The following is an 18436-nucleotide window of genomic DNA, read 5'->3' as shown; positions in this document are numbered from 1 at the left end:
GTGTCAGCAGCATGGTGGATTCATTCGTGCCAGCGCATTCAATACCCATCCAGATATTTTGAGATCTGCTCAAACATAGCACGATTCGTGGTGCGTTCATGACAACATCGTAATATGCAACGTTAACAAAGATATTGTGAAATGAAGTTGCGTTTGGTAGTTAAGGGACATATCACATCTCGCATTGTAACCTGTTAACAGTCGTTTCAGTCACACTTTGTTATTTGATAGGCTCAGTTTAGATTCAGTATGTATTATTATGTAGAAGTTTAACACAGCCTTGGTACTCATGAGAGGTAATTTGACATTTTAATGCATGTAACTTTAAACAAAGAAAGAAATGAAGAAATACTCTCAGAAATATGGGCTATAGGTTTGACATCACCCGTGTTAATGGCAAATATGCACTATTTTGTCTTTGTTCTTGATACTGTGCAGTGTTCTTGTTAATTTGTGTATTTCTTGTTGCGCTATCCAATAGAGTGTTTGCAATTTTATAGTTCAGTACATCACTTATGGATTCTTGTGATATGTGTCCGCCTCTGTAATCCAGAGCCACTCAAAGTTAGGGCCATTTGTCTGTCTATATGTGGTGGAAGGGCCAGAGGGTTAAAAAATACTGTGCAGTCCCATATAAAGTTGTCTTTGTGTCACTGTTTTGCTGACAAGGTTTTTTGGGACACTTGATGAGATCGAGTCTGTGAAGTGAAAAAAAAAAGTGTATGATTATCTTGACCGTTTCATGTGTCATGCTGTCTCTGCACAGCTAACTGTTCACCCTGTCAAAGCAGCTTGATAAAAGACAGACAGAACTTTAAATCAGAAGTTCTGTCCGTTATCTATGGATAACAGAAAAACTACTAATTTTAGGGATATGTTTCATCAGAAATATACTGTATGCTACAAACAAGAAGCTGGGTTTTTTTGTTTTAAGAAGGGACCATGACACTTTGTCATGGATTTTATATGGATAACGGAAAAACTACTAATTTTAGGGATATGTTTCATCAGAAATATACTGTATGCTACTATCATTCAAACAGACGGCTGTCACAAGATGTCTTGTTAAATATAAGTGAATGAATGTGAGGTCAGAGGAGAATGGCCAGACTTCTCTGAGCTGATTGGAAGGCAACAGTAACTCAAATCACCACTCGTTACATCCAAGTGTATGCAGAAGAGCATACCTTGAAGCTTCAGCAGCAAAACATAACACTCAAGACTGCATCTCCTGTCAGCTAAGAACAGGAAACCAAAGCTACATTGAATTCACAAATGCTCACCAAAATTGGACAACAGAAGATCTGAAAAAACATTACCTGATTGAATGGTTCTCAGTTTATACTGCAACATTTGCATGGTAATTAAGGCAGTTCTAAAAGCAAAAGGAGGTCCAGCCCGGTACTAGCAAAGTGTACCTAAAAAAGTAGCCAATGAGTGTATGTGTAAGGTTACAACTTTTCTCCCAGTCAGTTGTACAAAGTAAGACATGCAAACAAAAACTACTCATATAAATGTACATTTAAAGTCTGATTTCAAATGTCTCAACCCAGCTGCTCAGTTAGCTGTAAAAGCTGTTCCAGTGTGTCATCTCTTAAGGCTCCTGGACAAAACTTGCCTTGTGAGCTTCTGCCGTCCACCACCACCTGTACACTACCATCATGTATTCAGATAGCTTTATCACATCCACATACTCATTAAGGCAGGTTCTCGAGAGAAGTGAAAAATGCTAAATATCATGTTGACACAGCAGAACCTGATTGTTATTAAAGAGGTCTCACACACCTTTTATTTGACCGGATTATAAGACTTTCAGTACAGAAGTCTGTCTACAGAAAAATACAAAAATATACGTTACTATGAATACTATTCGTCTTTGGTTTTTGGTTGTTTTTTACAAACAAATTAAACTGAAAAGCACACAAAAAGAAAAATTGCACAATTATTTACCTGTATATTGTGACAAAACTAAATCATACAATGCCTTGTGAATCCAACAGCATGATGTCATAGAGTTTGATTATTTATTTTTAGGTCTTTTTGAATTTAACTCTGCAGGTATTCACACTTTTGTTGTCCCACACGTACAAAAGCTTTTTGTTGGGATAGTACGACAGCATAGCCAAGATTCCATTACCCGATCTTATGTCAAAACCTGCATCCACAGGACTCTCTTTCTTTAAATCATAGGCATATGTCACCCTTCTGTCTTTGTCATCTGTAAAATATAGCACCCCACACACAATGAAAGCATTTCCTGCTTTAGCTGTCGGGTAGGTGGTGTTTATGACAGACTCTATAGAGAATGTGTCATCGTCGAGCTTTGCGACCAGTGTGCTGTCATCTGCGTTTGAGGCAAAGATGACCCACAGTCCACTTTCATCCACAGCAAACTTGAAGTATGTCTTTGAGTTTCGAAAAAGATAAGTCAGGTTGTGATATCTGGTGTCTGGCATGGTCAGAATCTGCGTTCTCTTCGTTTTCAGACCAAATCTGTAAAAATTAAAAATATTGACCATTAAATAAATGTTGCAGGCATCAAACACCTCAAGACAGGTGCAGATGGTGCAGCACTTACTTTATAAGTCTGTTTTTTCCACCGTTGTGGTAGTAAAATGATCCTTTATAAACAACATGGCCACACCCCTGGTAGAACCTCTTGGTGTCTATAGTGTTTTTAGTGTTTTGCAATGTTGAAAGGTCCTGATATTCCCACAAATGTCGACCTGGTGACAAAAAGTTCTCACGTTAAATCCAATCAAATAACTCTCAAAAGTCTGTTATGAAGTGAGAATTCATGGATGTTGTGTAAGTCACCTGAAAAATGATCGGCCAGCCAGTACCGATCTTCATCCAGCTGTGACGCGTCTGACATCCAGGCTCCATAGGTGCTTTCCATTTCAGTGGGCTTCTCTGAGCATTTTATGTTTTTAATAATACACTCTAAACAAAACAAAAAAACACACACGCTTTTGCATTTCAGTAAACTATACAGTAGAAGATAATTAGATAATGGCATGATTTGAAGCTTAATTTAGCAAGTCTCTAACCACTTTCTGTTGATTTGTCACCGGTGGTCACACTGATCTTATTATCAGACCAGAGCTTATTTGAAGAATCTGAAAAAAAATGAAAGATCATTTTTAATGTAAATATTAATGATGTTTGAGTCATAGCAAGTGATCATTACTTTGTATTTTTGTGTGAGGTGACTATAAATTATCAATACTATTTTTTATTGAGCCTTGCAACAAAGTGACGTGTCAGTATTGAGGTCAAATATGGGATACGTGGCCATTTCTCACCAGTTGTCATGGGTTTATCGTTGACGTTTCCACTGTTATTGAAAGTGTCTCTGTTTTTATCCAGTTCTTCAGAAAGTGAACCTTTAAATTGAAAAAAATAAAATAAAAGAGTGCATAGAGATTCTAATGATGTTATACCGGTAGTTTAAAAAACACCATATTAGGCACACCCTACTGGCACTGGGTTGGGCCCTCTTTTTCCTTCATGCCTTTGATTTTTTGGGGGGGGCATAGATTCAACAAGGTGTTGTAAACAACACTCAGAGATTTTGGTCCATATTGATATGATAGCAACACACAGTGGCTGCAAATTTGTCAGCTGCATATCTATAATGTGAACCTCCCACCCAACTTATCCCAGTCGTGCTCCATTGGATTGAGTTCTGGTGAATGTGGAGCCCATTTGAGTCATGTCAATTAACCAGTTTTGCTAGAAGCAGCCATTCAGAAGATGTGTACACTGTGGTCATAAGCACATGGACATGATCAGCAATAATACTCGGGTAGGCCGTGGTGTTTAATGATGTTCAACTCATACTAAGGGGCCCAAAGATCCATGCTGTCACATGGTGTTTACATAAATTTCTAACCATACCATCCAAATGTTCCAGCAAAAATCAAGACTCCAATATAAATAGGATGAAATATTCCATATAAATAAATAACGCTATGAGAGTAATGTTCATAACGAGTGTGTTAGTCTTACCTATAAATTGTGTCACTGATGCCTCTGTAGCATTTTGTTTAGCAACATTGAAGGCAACATCTTTATCAGCTGATTTTAACTCTAGAAGACAAAGTAGAGTGCTTACTCTTTTGTTTTTTTCTCCTTTTTTCATATCTCTAGTGTATTAATGTTTTACCAGGTTCTATTGTTTTGTCTGCATCCTTTTTAGAAGCAGGAACAGTAAAAGCATCTCTGGTGTTTTCATCTTGATTTGGTGTTGGTGTTACTGCAGATACAAAGATATGAATTTGTTAGTACACATATAAACAGTATAACCATAATCAGATACAGTATGGCAGTTTTTACCTGTTATTGTGCTTGTTTTAATGATGGTTCTCCTGCCTTTAAATGTATCACTCTTTATGTTGGCATCATGTGGGGCTGCAGAGTGAAATTGCAACCACGTTCAGAACTTTTATTATGAAAGAAGTAACTTAACCATTCAAAGCAGATGATTTCCTACCTATTAATACTCTTACTGGCCCCTCTGTGACATTTGCAGTGTCTGTATCATTCCAGGAGCCCTGGCTGTCATTTTGATCAAAATTTAAGGACTCTGGAAAATTTAAAGAAAAAAAATGGCTTTAGCATTTTTTCTTCATATAGTCAAACTGAGGTTTGTCTCATTTGAGGTTTACCAAGTTCTGTTGTTGCATCTGAAAGTTTCTCAGAGTCAGAAACATTCAAAGCACCTCTGGAGTTTTCTGGTGAATGTTCTGTTGGTGATTCTACAAAAAGAAAGAAAACATTTACTAGAAGAGCTGGCACACCAACTAGAATCAACCAGTGCTTATAAGCTTGAGCTTCCTGTCACTGAATGTAAAAGGTTAAGATATTTAAGGTTTAGCTAAATATTGAACCTTGAGTCAGCATAGCTCCTGATTTTGTCAGCAGCTCGGGCATCATTTTGGATATTTATTCAAGATTAGAGTGAAATGATAAAGTTCAGCAATTTTTTATGAATAATATCCAAAGTAAAAGAGGATATTTCATAATCCAAAGCAATGATTTCATACCTGTTAACAGCATTACTGGTCCTTTAGTTTCTGTATCATTCAAGGTCCTCTGGCTTTCATCGTCATCAAATGTTACTGATTCTATGATATTAAAAAATAAGTATGAGGTTGAATTTTGTTTTTTAATATATTCAAACTTAGGTGTGCCTTTGCAGTCTTCGTCGATTTACCAGTTTTCACTTTCATGCCCAGATGTTTCTCAGATTCAGAAACATTCAAAGCATCTGTGGTGGTTTTCTGAAGAGGATACGCTGTTGGTGATTCTTCAGGAAGAAACACAAGATGTAACTACAATTTCTGCTGCACACATTAGATTTGTATACAAGTAATATTTAAAAATTGGTTTCTTACTCCTGGTTAAATTTATCTCACTGTTCATGAGATAAAAAATAAAAAGCCTAAACTACATATTTCCATATTTAATGATGTTTAAGAGATAAAGCTCTTACCACCCCAAAACATTTACTACAGAAACATAAAACATCGCTGAACTTTAAACAGCTTGAATTTACCAGTTTTCAGAGTTGCTTTAATGAAAGTTTTGCTGCCATTAGAGGAGTCACTGTTTATATCTGCATCAGGTGGAGCTGTGAAAAGAAAACAACAAAGTTCTTTGCATACCAAGCACAACAAGAGGAGGACGTGCAGTTAATAATTCAAAGCTCAAGATTTATTACCTGGTAATAATTGTACTGGTCCATTTGTAACATTTTCAGTGTTAGTATCATTGAAGTTGTGCATAAATGGTTTTGTGTCTAGAGAAATTAAAATGTTGTCATTAATTAGTCCTGGTGAATTTTTTGTGTTGGATTTTTGTGTCAGAAGTTTCTCGGGGTTAGAAATGTTCATACCTCCTCTGGTGTTTGCAGCTGGACGATCTGTTGGTGATTCTTCAGAAAGAAAGAGAAGTTGGTCCACACATTAGAAAAATTATATATTCGAATAGTTAATTGCTTCAATTTGGAGCTCAAATTCATACTCTGCTGCAAATATTTTAAACAGTTTCCCATTCTTAGGAAAAATCTTGCAGTTTATTTTTATCCCAAAATTGGGAAAATCTTTTTTCACAGAAGTTAAAATCAAGTTAAACACTGCAGACATGATTAAGTAGTTTAAATAAATAGAGCTCAATAACCATGAATACAGTATGATCAAATTAGGATTAAACACAAGTTTAAAAAAACAATCTGAAAGCAAATGAAGTAAAATAAGTATGGATTAAAAATATGAAATGATAATATAATACTATATAACTACGGTAAGTATTCAAAGACGTCTAAAAGATATTAGTACGCAGTCTGTTAGTCAGTTTTAACATCAGCTTGTGAATGATTGTGAACGAGTAATGTATCTGCAGCCAGTAAAACTAATCAAACCAACACACCAGTTTTTACTGTTGTTCACTGACAGTTCTGCTGCCCTTAAATGCAGCACTGTTTAGATCTGCATCACTGGGGTTTATACAGTGAAAGCACTTCCAAAGTGACAGAAAGAGGATGTTTTAGAGTTTAATACCTGTTAATTTTCCTGCTGCCTCTGTGATGACTTCAGGGTCTGTAAGAATCACTGTGCTGTAGCTGTAATCTTCATAAAACGGTGAACGCTCTACAATGTTTTGTTTTTTTTAAACTGTGGGGTTTAAATACATTTTTCATATATTCAAATTTAGGTTTTTTGATCATTTACCTGATTCTGTCTTATTGTCCAGTTTCTCAGAGTCAGAGACATTCAAAGCAGCTATGATGTTTTCAGCTGGATGTGCTGTTGGTGATTCTGCAGAAGGAACGTAGAAGATGTCACTGGATGATTGGACACACAATGTATCATAATCGTAGAAGAAACTTGCTGGTTTATTACAAACAGCAAACAATCTTTATGTCATATCGTGTGTAATTTAAAATCACATAATTCACCAGTTTTAGTGTCTCCAGTTATTAGGTGATAGTAAATGTATAGTTTGTAGGAATCTATATGAATTTGTTAACATTAGTTATAAAAATTCAGCTTTCTTTTAAATATCTTAGCAGAGACACTCTGACACTCAAATGGTTTCTTACCAGGTTTCAAATATGTGTCTAAAAGTTCATCAGAGAGAGCATTTCCAGCATCATGCGGCTCACCTGGTGTCGGTAACACTGTGGAATTAAAGAGGAAATCCAATACAATGAGTATAGTGTGAAATAAAGATTTGTGTCTACAATGAATGAGTACCAATATTAACCTGCTAATAAATTCATTGGTGCTTCTGTAACATTTTCTGGATTGATTTCAGTCAGGTTGTCACTTTGATAATCTGGGTGAGGTGATATCCACTCTGCAGAAAAGAAACATGATCAGCATAACCATAAATGTTTTATATGAATCCAGATACAGTATTATACTGTATATGTTGCCAAAGTTTCAAATCCTTTTGAGCCAAAATAGAAATGAGCATAAAAGATCCCATTTAAGGTTTAACTGAGAGGGAAATGCAATTATTCAACCATTTTTATTTGTGTTCTGAAGTGACATGGCAATACTGATAGCAAACACAGCAGACATTTTCTTACCACTTTCCACTGTAGTAACAGTAACATTTCTGAAGGAGACGCTGTTGTTGCCTAAGGCTACACTCAGCAGGCCTGGAGGGAAAAGGAGACATTTACAATTCTGCAGCATTTTCAGTTGTGACACAAAAAACAAATGATCGTGGCTGCGCTCACTGTTGTTAAAGTTCAGCACTTCTCACCTGCTGATGATTGGGACCTCTCGCCTGCTGGGACCTCTGTGACATTTTCTTCTTTGGTATTGTTGAAGACGTCTTGGCTGTGGTTTGGATAAAAAGAACCAAAATCTAGGAAATAAAAGATGTTGAGTTTGATGCTCTTTCTTAGTCAGATATTAGTCTGATTATTGCTCCTTATTGCTCACAGTGGTAACTAACCTAATTTTATATTTGTGCCACTAACATTCAAAACATTAGTGGTGTTATCAGCTGGACGTGGTGTCGGTGATTCTGTGAAGAAAAAAAAATAGACCTAAATTGCTACCCTTATCTTAGAGCAATTAAAAAGCACACACCATCCATAACATCTACCCATACAGACATACATATATACTTTGCTACTTGTTGTTTTCTGTGTTGTTTTATTAGCTACTAATTTTAACCCTGTGAGGTCTAAGTCATCATCAGTGATCACCCTGACTCTGACTCTAACTCTAAACAATCAGAAGATGGATGATTGGATGGATGGTTGTCGATCAGGCTAATGGACACCTCCATGACCAGTGTGTTGGGAACTTATCTTTAAGATCAACATGACTGAAACTAAGTGACTAAACAAAATGGAGACAAATCCAGACAATCAAAGAGTTTAAATGAAAATATAAATAACAGTCTTAAATCTTGTTTCTGTAGGAGAATGGCTTCTGTGCTTTTAAAATCTTGGCATTAATCATGCCTTTGACCAGTCCGATTTGTGAGGAGAGACGTGAAAAGATTTAACTTTGTGGTAAAACAACTAGAACTGTGAATGTTACACTGCTTAATATCATAGTGGATAAACAAGTGATTTTTAACTACTACTGAAATCGAATATACAGTGAACAAAAGCAACAGAACACTCTTCCGGTCAGCCAACACTGTTTTTTTTTAATAATCACACAGTTTTCATATCATGTTTGCGGTCCTTGGTCCACTGGTTCATTGTGGCATTATTCCTACCTCTCCATGCGTGAATTTGACGAATACTTCCTTCAGTAATCTTGTTTTTCATGTCACTGGAACAACAGGTGGAGCAGGGTGGACCAGGTGGACCAGGAAGACCTTTATATACACAGATCATTAGAAATATGATGTGCAAAACAGACCTAATTAACAATACTGCTAATATAGACTCTTTAAGATTAACCCAATTATATTTATATAGTGAAAAGTCAAAACATAAATCATCTCAGAGTATTTTTACATTGTAAGGCTAAGACTTCACATGGTGGGTGGGGGCTCTGATTTTATATTCATTTTGAATGTTACCAGCCAAAAAAGCTGTTATCAGTTATTGCCACTTTCATAAATATCACTGGATGGATAAATATGAGGTGAGTGACTTTAACAGGAAGAAACATCAGCCTGGGCCACACTTATGGAGAGCACCCATCAGCCTTGACTGGTTGGGTTAAAGGAAGAGAGGAGAAAATAGGTCAAGGAGTTATTCAGCTCCAGAGTCAGAGACTTCTGCTGAAAGCACAGGGAGGTAATGGCATGCAATGTTCATGGCCCTTTGAAGTTTATGGAGTGAAAGAGAGAAGAGTAGAGGAACGGTGCTCGATGCATCATGGGAGGTTCCTCTGACGCAGCAGCATAACTAAGTGATGGTTCAGGGTCACCTGATTCAGCCCTAACTACAGGCTTTATGAAAAAAGACCGTTTTAAAACTAATCTTAAAAGTAGAGATGGTGTCTGCCTCACAAACCCAAACTGGGAGCTGGTTTCAAATGAGAGCAGCATGATATCTGAAGGCTCTGCCTCCCACTGAAATGCTGAAAATGTGAGGATCAGAAGTAAGTCTGCCCTCTGGTGCTATCTACACAATATGGCACCATGAGATCTATAACGTGTCAGAGTGTGATTAAGCAGGATTGTAATTCAGTTCTAGATTTAACGGGAAACAAATGAAAGGACGTTATTATGACAGAAATATTACCTTTCTCTATTTCCTGTCCGTACTCTTGCTGCAGAGTTTTAGAACAGCTGCATCATGTTATAAGGTGTAAGGTGAGTACAGAAGTCTGGCACAGAAGTAACAAAAACAATAAAAGAAAAAGGAATGCTGTGATGTGGGCTACTCTATTAATTGTTCATATAAAACTGTTTTACCCTTAATAATGACTTGTGATGCCTCAAATGTATTCAATTCAGTTACATTTTATTATTATAGTATTAAATCACAACAACCAACAACCACAATCAAGGTGCTTTATACTGTAAGGTAAAGACGCTACAATAACAGAGAGAAAACCACGAAAATCAGGTGATATGAGCAAGCACTTGGGGACAGTGGGAACAAAAAACTACCTTTTAACAGGAAGCCAGGCTCGGGGAGTGGCAGCCATCTGCCATGACTGGTTTGGGAGTGAGTGAAGGGAAACAGGACACAAGACACAATAAAGGTGTGTTTTTTGATGGAAATTAGAACACTGGGGTTTTCAGGTAGCCCTAGTCAGATGTATGGGCAGAGATTACCCTCATTAACCTTTGATGCACACCCAGTTATTTTGTTCTGGAAGCAGGCCTGAAAAATGACAAAAGCTACTCAGTTCAGAAAAGAGAAGTAAGGATTAGCCCTACTTAGCATATGTTTAACACATCACAAAAAGACTGAAGAGTTGAAGGAAGGAAAAGGAACCAATAACAGTTAACAGTCTGTTAAGGTAATGTCAGGCTCCTTGAGTATTCATCAAGAGCTTCATGTTAGTTCAAAAACCTAAATTTCTTCTAAATCTCAGTGAGTTTAAGCCATGCAGAGTTGGTAAAAAGATACAGTGAATGAGTGAAAGTTAAAAAAAACTTTGCCCACACTGCGATTTTCAGTTTCAAAACAACAAAAATACTATAATTTAGGCTAATCAGTGCTAATCAGTGCAGCAAACACTTATCCCACTGCAGTAAACAGCTGTGTGGCAGCTAAATACACGTTTCTTGCAGACAGTGAGTGGGATGCTCGTGTTGTGCAATCACAGCAGGAACAATAAAAGACTGTTTGAAATGCACGAGAAGCTTTGGTTGTTTTCATACAGCTTTTCGCTGAATGGGAGAGGAGATGGGTTCTCAGATTTCTTAGACATATAAAAGTTCTCACCTTTTCTACCTCGTCTCCCCTCTGGCCCCGGTGGACCCGGTGGTCCAGGTTTACCTAACAGAACAAAAACACTTTGTAATGCAGTAGGAATTTAGCATAATTTGAGTAAATTTACTCAATAAATTAAAATTTCAGTTTTTACCTGGGGGTCCAGGTGGGCCTGGAAAGGAAAAAAAACAATTCACATATTAAAAAAAACAACTAAGGGCAGTAAGTATGCAAATGAAAACAGTGGAGATGCATGTTTTTATGACTTGCACCTGTTAAACAAATTCCTTTGGAGCTCCTACACATGTCTGTGAAGGCTTTGACCTGAAATAAAGAAAGAGACAGGCATGAGGAAAGTTTTGATTTAGGTTGAAGTTAACCGCATATAGGGCAATTTTAAGTAGGCCCTGTGTAACACAGAAAGGACAGGGCGCTTTCTAAAGGTCTGTATTTTAATCCTTTGCCATGTTCAGCAAAACCGGTGGTGTCACACATAAAAATGTAACAGTGTTTACTTACTCCCAAAAATCCAGTAAAAAAATCATTCTCGTTAACAGAGCTGAAGTAGTTAGATTATAACAACAACAACTAAAATCCCTAAAATTTTCTCACTCCGGCTTCTTAAATCTCTGCTGTTTTTTTAATCTTTAGGCTTTAGATGAAACAAACTGAAAGCGAAGATTAATTGATAATAAAAACAATGATGCAGCCCCGGCTCCCTCACAAAGTATACAGTAGCACGGCTTTGAAGAAATGCCAGGTTGTAGTGGAAAAAAATGGAGCCAAGGGAGGAGCAGTCACACTTCACTGCTCAAAGTACTTTTCCGGTAAGCACTCAAAAACAGAAATTTGTTAATGGCTACAACAGACTCCTGGATTCCTTAGATTGCAAGGAGATGCCTCAAATAATCGTATTAAAGATGACAGCAAACTCTGGAAAAATAAGAAATTCCACCTCTCTCTTCCGTTTCATAATATATATTCAGAGATTGATAACTCAATTTTTTGTCATAATAGAGTAAACAACATGTAGCATTAGGTCCTACAGAAACATCCAAGCATGCTGGTGTCTTACAGGGACCATAGAGTATGTCATGAGCATCAACATATCCTTCTGATCTTGGCTTTGCGTTGGATCTTCTTCCTGGTTTCTCCTGCGGCGGTGGAGCTTCCTGAACTCTCGGGCCTCTCCGGGGTCGATGGGCAGGATTCCCGCCCGCAACCTGCAGCTCTCTGTTAGCTCCTGCATCTGGGACTCCAGCCTAAACAGCTCGTCTGCCAACTCTTTCTGCCGAAACAGCAGAAACACTAAACCTGCCGTGCTCAGGAGCAGCAGCACGCACATCCCCACCAGCAACACTTTCCACATGGGAGAAACACCGCTTCCCTCTTTCATGTTTGTGTCCCGTTCCTTGGTCCTCTGCTGCACAGTGATCCGGGCTGTGTAATTCAGAAGCACATACAGCACATTTCTGAACACCTGCCAGCAGATGACACGTCAGAAAGAAACCACAGTAGAGCTGTTGGAGAGGAATAAACATGTCAAAATCTGCCTGGAACTACAGCGAGAGAGAGACACGTGATGCATTGCATAACAACAAACATCTGCAAGACTGTTTAAATCTGTAGGCTTGCATGATTTAAATGCAGCTAATGGACATATTTCCAGAATGACACATCCTCCAGACAGCATAGGGCTTCCCATGCCTCTTTTCACAGCATTTTCACTAGCCTGTCCTACTCAAAATTACATGGAAGTGGAATAAATAAGCTGGGAACAAGGGACACATTGTTGGGATCTACAAAAGAACTTTCAGAGAGCTTTCAGCAAATGTCTGCGAGTGTGTGGATGTACATGCGTGGGTGTCAGAATATCCTTTTTATGAAAGGGTTTTGTTTTTTTCTATTCATTGCAATATGAATTTCGAAATTGAAAGTATCGTAAATAGTCAGCGTTACATGTCTTTTCTCCACTTGTATTGATTTGTGGGGGGGGGGGGGGGGGGGTCAGTGTAGATTCTATTGCTAATTTCAGAGCCAGACCAACACGTCCACCCCTAGATGTGTGGCCAGTATCTTTACACACAGCATACCAGCTATTCACAGGTACCAAGCTTGAAAGCCAGCTCATTCACAAAACCTTTCCATGAACAGTGTTTTTTCCTTTCAAGTTTGCAACTATGATTTCTTACACTGGACTGACTAACGTGCAATCAATCGCTTTCACAGCACTTTTAGATTCAATTATTAAAACTGAGCTTTTAAGAATATAATTATGACATTTTTTAATTCTTCTTTTCCCTTTTTGAACTCCTGAGTAAGTCCTTGCCTCCTTTGACACAGGTCAGTCTGACCCAGCTAATTAATTTCCCTTTCAAAAGCCTCCCGGGTTGATGAATTGGACAGTGGGGTTTCCCTGGGTGCAACAAAGCTAAATGTGAAGTAAGCCCATCTAAACACTAATGCAGAGCACAACCAGTGAAAGCCTTGCAGGTTCTCCATTCTTATGAATAAAAAGCACCTTCTTTTTTCTGCTGGAAACTGCTTTGTGGTTCAGACGTGCACTGCTGTGTCTCAGGTTCACTCCTCTGCCATGGTGCTTGTAACCCTCAAGTGACTATGTCTCCAGGCAACCGTTAAAGTGAAAGCTCAGCCAAAGGATTTATAAACACTTGAAACACTGGATTTATTTGCACAAAGGATGCTGGTCACCTTTAAAACCAGTAGAGGAAGTACTGCACCTCTTCAAATTGTACTCTAAGTTGGACTGGAGCAGGAGAGGAAAGAGAAGTAAGTAGAATTATTCAACCTTTTTTTGTTACAAAGATTTATGAAGCAAACCTCTCACAGAGACTGTTAACTTTCTTTAATTTATATTTTCTACATATTTTTATTTTATATTTGGACTTATTTGGACCTTGAATTGAGGCACTGTGTTTGATATTAGACTTTAATATTAAATCCATTTCTGCATCTGGCATCTTGCTTATTTAGTCTATTTATTTCTAATGAGCTCACACTTCCCTGCTCATCAGTGTCCCTCTGATGCAGTCTGACAGCGGCAAATTCATGTTGTTCAATTTTTTTCAGCACAGTGATGAAAAACTTAAGATACATGACAAAATACTGTAATTGTAAAATAACTATAAAGGTATAAATAGTTTAGAAAATAGCAAAGACAATAAGTAAGATAAGGTCTAATGATACTAGAAAAAAATCATAATAATATCTGTAATTACTGTATATTTGATGCTAACTACTTCAGTAATACAAATAGTTAATCATGAAGTTTGATGTGGGTGTATTTTGATTTAAATGTGGCTCAGTGCTATGTTACATCCCAGACTGAAGGACAGACTCTACAGGAGATTACAGAGGAGGAAACAGGAAGGCTACCCACAGGCTGATCATCTTCTGTTTTGTCTGCTGCTTGTTAAAAGATCTGAACGCAGACTGCAGACACACTGTGTGTGCGCTCCATTGGGGGTACCTGGCTAGAAAAAAGCAGAGGATGCTGCCGGTAGAGGAGCTCACTGCTGGCCCCAAGGTGGCTGATAGAGCGTCAGAAGTCACTGCCATCCTGCTTCTTCTGCTGCTGTTGTTGCTGCTTTTCACCACCTGGAGACAAAGAAAACAGTCACACATACCAGGTGAGGCACTAACCAATATTTCCCTATAAGGAAATATATATATTCTGTGTGGACGGACGGACGGACGGGCAGATAGATAGATAGATAGATAGATAGATAGATAGATAGATAGATAGATAGATAGATAGATAGATAGATAGATAGATAGATAGATAGATAGATAGATAGATAGATAGATAGATAGATAGATAGATAGATAGATAGATAGATAGATAGATGTCTTTTTATGTCATTTAGCCATCCATTGCAAAGGAATCAGATACAGAGTAAAGTCAGCAAGCATCTAATGACAAAGAAAGGGAAACCCTCATATACACAGAAGGTCTGCAATTCATCAATGACAAAACAAGGTTTACTCAACTGTCACAAAGCATGTTCCTTGTCTATTAAAACTATCACAAAGAATCTCTGTTTTACAGCTCCGGGTGCAAATTCCTGTGTACTGATGAAAAAGGTTCATCCAGAAGTCAGATAACAGCTACACACAGAACAAAGAGTGCCGTCCTTACTTGCCACTCTCTTCTATACTAAGATCAGAGCCTGGCAGCTATCCCCAAAAAATACACTATCTTTCTCAAATGAAACCCAGCAGACAAGGTTCTTGCTAAATTGTAGTAGAAGTGGGAGTCTACTATCATAACCCAAAATCATGACCCATTTCTCTCTGTCAGGTCCTTCCTTCTTAGCAGGACTCGGTCCCATTCTCTCCTACAGCAGATTCATCTGGTCTGGGATTGGAACAACGTGTAACTACTACAACAACAAATATGGCAGCATTGTGCGAGTGTGGATAAGCGGAGAGGAGACCCTGATTTTGAGCAGGCAAGTGGGTTGTTTTTTGTTTGTTTTTTTTTTAGAGTAAACCGAACTTGTTTTACCGTAAACTTTCTGACAGGATAAAGGTAAAGCCTGGTTTCTTCTGCAGGTCCACTGAAGTGTACCACGTTTTGAGGAGTGCCCACTACACCTCCAGATTTGGGAGCAAAAAAGGACTCGAGTGCATCGGCATGTACGGAAATGGTATCATTTTCAACAGTGATGTCCCGCTTTGGAAAAAAGTGAGAACACATTTTTCTAAAGGTGAGAGATTACCACACACTGACAGCACATACTGTGGTTAGACTATTGCTTTATTGAACTGTGGAGCTACTGAATGTTACTGTGCAGCTCTGACTGGACCTGGCCTGCAGAGGACCTTAGGAATCTGTGTGAGCTCCACAGCCAAACACCTGGACAACTTACAGGACATGACTGACCCCTCTGGACATGTGGATGCTCTCAATCTCCTGAGAGCCATTGTGTTGGACATCTCTAACAGGCTGTTCCTAAGAGTGCCGTTAAATGGTCAGTTGCATGTTTACTGCACATAGATTCCTAAAACCACAAGAAATTGTGACACATGAGCTCTGGCGCTGCATCTCCTGATATTTTTTTTGTTGTTGTTCTTTTTAATAATTCAGAGAAAGACTTATTGACGAAAATTCACAACTACTTTGAGACCTGGCAGACAGTTCTAATAAAACCAGATATATTCTTCAAGGTTGGATGGCTGTACAACAAGCATAAGAGAGCAGCGTAAGACACTTCATCTCACAGTAAGTCAGTATTGTGGTTTGTGATTTCTTCAACCTAATGTTTGTGTTGCTTTTTGTGCCAACAGACAGGAGCTGCAAGATGTGATGGAGAGCCTGCTTGAAGTTAAGAAAAAGATGATTCATGAAGCCGAGAAGCTGGACGAAGAGCTCGACTTTGCAACAGAGCTCATCTTCGCCCAGGTCGGTCTTTTTGGAGGGATTTCTGTTGTCTCCTGATATGATTGTATTTTCTTATTTCTGTCTGTTGTGTTTAACAGAACCACGGAGAGCTATCAGCAGAAAATGTCAGGCAGTGTGTGCTAGAGATGGTGATCGCAGCCCCCGACACACTTTCCATCAGCCTCTTCTTCATGCTGATGCTGCTGAAACAGAACCCGGACATAGAGCTGCAGCTAGTGGAGGAAATGAACACCGTCTTGAGTTAGTGCAGCTTTACAGTGATTGCATATTCACAGTTTCACTCTGGTGAATAGAAGTATTCTGACAGATCTTTCATTTTCAGATGAAAAAGACGTGGAAAATATTGATTACCAAAGTCTGAAAGTGATGGAGAGCTTCATCAATGAGTCCTTGAGGTTTCATCCTGTGGTCGATTTCACAATGAGGAAAGCTCTGGAGGACAATGACATCGCAGGCACAAAAATCAAGAAAGGCACCAACATCATTCTCAACATTGGCCTCATGCACAAAACCGAATTCTTCCCCAAACCTAATGAGTTCAACCTCACGAACTTTGAAAAAACGGTAAGTGAGCCGAATGTAATTCAGCAATAAAGGTTTCATGGTTAAAACTTAAAAAAAAAAAAAACATGCACACACACACACACACACACATTTGAGTCTTTACTTTCTCTCTTTGGCAGGTACCCAGTCGTTACTTCCAGCCCTTTGGCTGCGGGCCTCGTTCCTGTGTGGGCAAACACATCGCCATGGTGATGATGAAGGCCATCCTGGTCACTCTCCTGTCTGGGTACACTGTGTGTCCTCGTCAAGGCTGCACGCTCAACAGCATCAAGAAGACCAACAACCTGTCACAGCAGCCAGTGGAAGACGAGCGCAGCCTGGCCATGCGCTTCATCCCACGAACGACATAACCCCACGACAACAAGCTGCGAAACATAACAGCGCTTTTTACACTTCAGATGAAAACATCTTAAAATGGGTGTAAAAGCCTTAATGAAGTCCTGTACTATGAAATACTAACAGCAAATTTGTATTAACGGCATATGTACTCCAAATTCAACTTTACTAATCTTTAACAAAGTACACTTGTTAAGTATAGATTTCTGATTCATGTTTTGACACTGTACACAGCTCATACATTTAATAAAGATGCATTTACAATGACTGAAATAACTGAAGAAAAAAATCACATGCAGAGGAACAATGGTTCTGTATTTACATTAGTTTTTATTTGTATTATGTTTTCAGTTTGATATCAGCTTCTTCTCATCTCATTTAGCATCTGTTGTTTTGTAAGTGGGTCACCCAAACATTACATTACTACAGGAGCTGCTCAGCCACAGAATCTCACGCTATGAAGCTTTCTCAAAATTTCTCAAACTAAACTGTTGTAATGGTGGCACGGTGATTGGTCCTGAGTTCAACTCCACCACCTGGCTTGGGCATGTTCTCTCCGGGTACTCAGTATTGTTGGGTCTTAACTCAGACCCCGCTGTATCCAGGACTTATTCCCATGAAAGAAAAACAAGGCAACAGTGTTCGATCGATTACTTGCGCAAGGGAGGCCTCTCATCTGTGTCCAGCAAGACAATGAAACCCCCTGATGGCCTCCTCTCGCTGCCTTTTATTGACAAACTTCAAACAATAGTTTACAAAACACCTCCCCTTGCAACCCCATTTGGTTACAAAGACAAGGCACTGTATGTAAATGTATACACAAGAGTGTGTGTGTGTGTGTGTGTGTGTGTGTGTGTTCCTGCTGATCAAAGGGTCATAAAACCTAAAAGCAGGGGGAACATCCTTGGTCATAAAGAGGGTAGTCTCCCCCACACCCAATGTATGGTTTACCATAGGTAACACAGTGAAACCATACAAAGGGCAGGAAGCTCTACCAAACATCAAACAGACCTCCACAAGGATGTTCCCTGTGATAAAACACTTCAGCCTCACAGTTAAACAATGTAGAAATGGATGGCAAGCATAAAAATGACAAACATTTAAGAATCCACTCTAACAAGTATAGTCTCATTTTTGGCTGTGTTGACAAATTTGGTCAAATTAACTTGAGACTTTTTACTCTAGATTTGTAATTACCCAACATTATGCCTGATTTTTAAAAATGTTTTTTCAGTTTA

General features: G+C 38.6%; 1 protein-coding gene across 2 annotated transcripts; it reads left to right on the top strand.

Moving 5' to 3' along the window:
• Positions 1 to 12755: 12755 nt before the first annotated feature.
• LOC134631299 (brain aromatase) lies at positions 12756 to 17212 on the top strand. Of its 2 annotated transcripts, XM_063479494.1 has the most exons (10): positions 12756 to 12763; positions 14384 to 14523; positions 15195 to 15345; positions 15449 to 15603; positions 15691 to 15867; positions 15984 to 16098; positions 16184 to 16298; positions 16376 to 16538; positions 16621 to 16862; positions 16982 to 17212. In XM_063479494.1, the coding sequence occupies exons 1-10, from the start codon at positions 12756 to 12758 to the stop codon at positions 17210 to 17212; spliced, it is 1497 nt and encodes a 498-aa protein (XP_063335564.1). The 2 variants fall into 2 exon arrangements, with proteins under 2 accessions (XP_063335564.1, XP_065327418.1); XM_065471346.1 differs by lacking the exon at positions 12756 to 12763 and having other exon boundaries at positions 14385 to 14523.
• The last annotated feature ends 1224 nt before the right edge of the window (positions 17213 to 18436 follow it).

This window comes from Pelmatolapia mariae, linkage group LG7, assembly GCF_036321145.2.
Source record: "Pelmatolapia mariae isolate MD_Pm_ZW linkage group LG7, Pm_UMD_F_2, whole genome shotgun sequence".
Classification (NCBI taxonomy): Eukaryota; Metazoa; Chordata; class Actinopteri; order Cichliformes; family Cichlidae; genus Pelmatolapia; species Pelmatolapia mariae.
The sequence above is the reverse complement of the archived record's forward strand: the minus strand, read 5'-3'. Positions and strand labels throughout refer to the sequence as shown.

Bases quoted from the DNA above. Each gene is read 5' to 3' on its own strand.
- LOC134631299 (XM_063479494.1), top strand. The intron at 15,868-15,983 runs GTCAGTTGCATG...TTAATAATTCAG, and splicing joins CCTAAGAGTGCCGTTAAATG to AGAAAGACTTATTGACGAAA. The intron at 16,863-16,981 runs GTAAGTGAGCCG...TCTCTTTGGCAG, and splicing joins TCACGAACTTTGAAAAAACG to GTACCCAGTCGTTACTTCCA.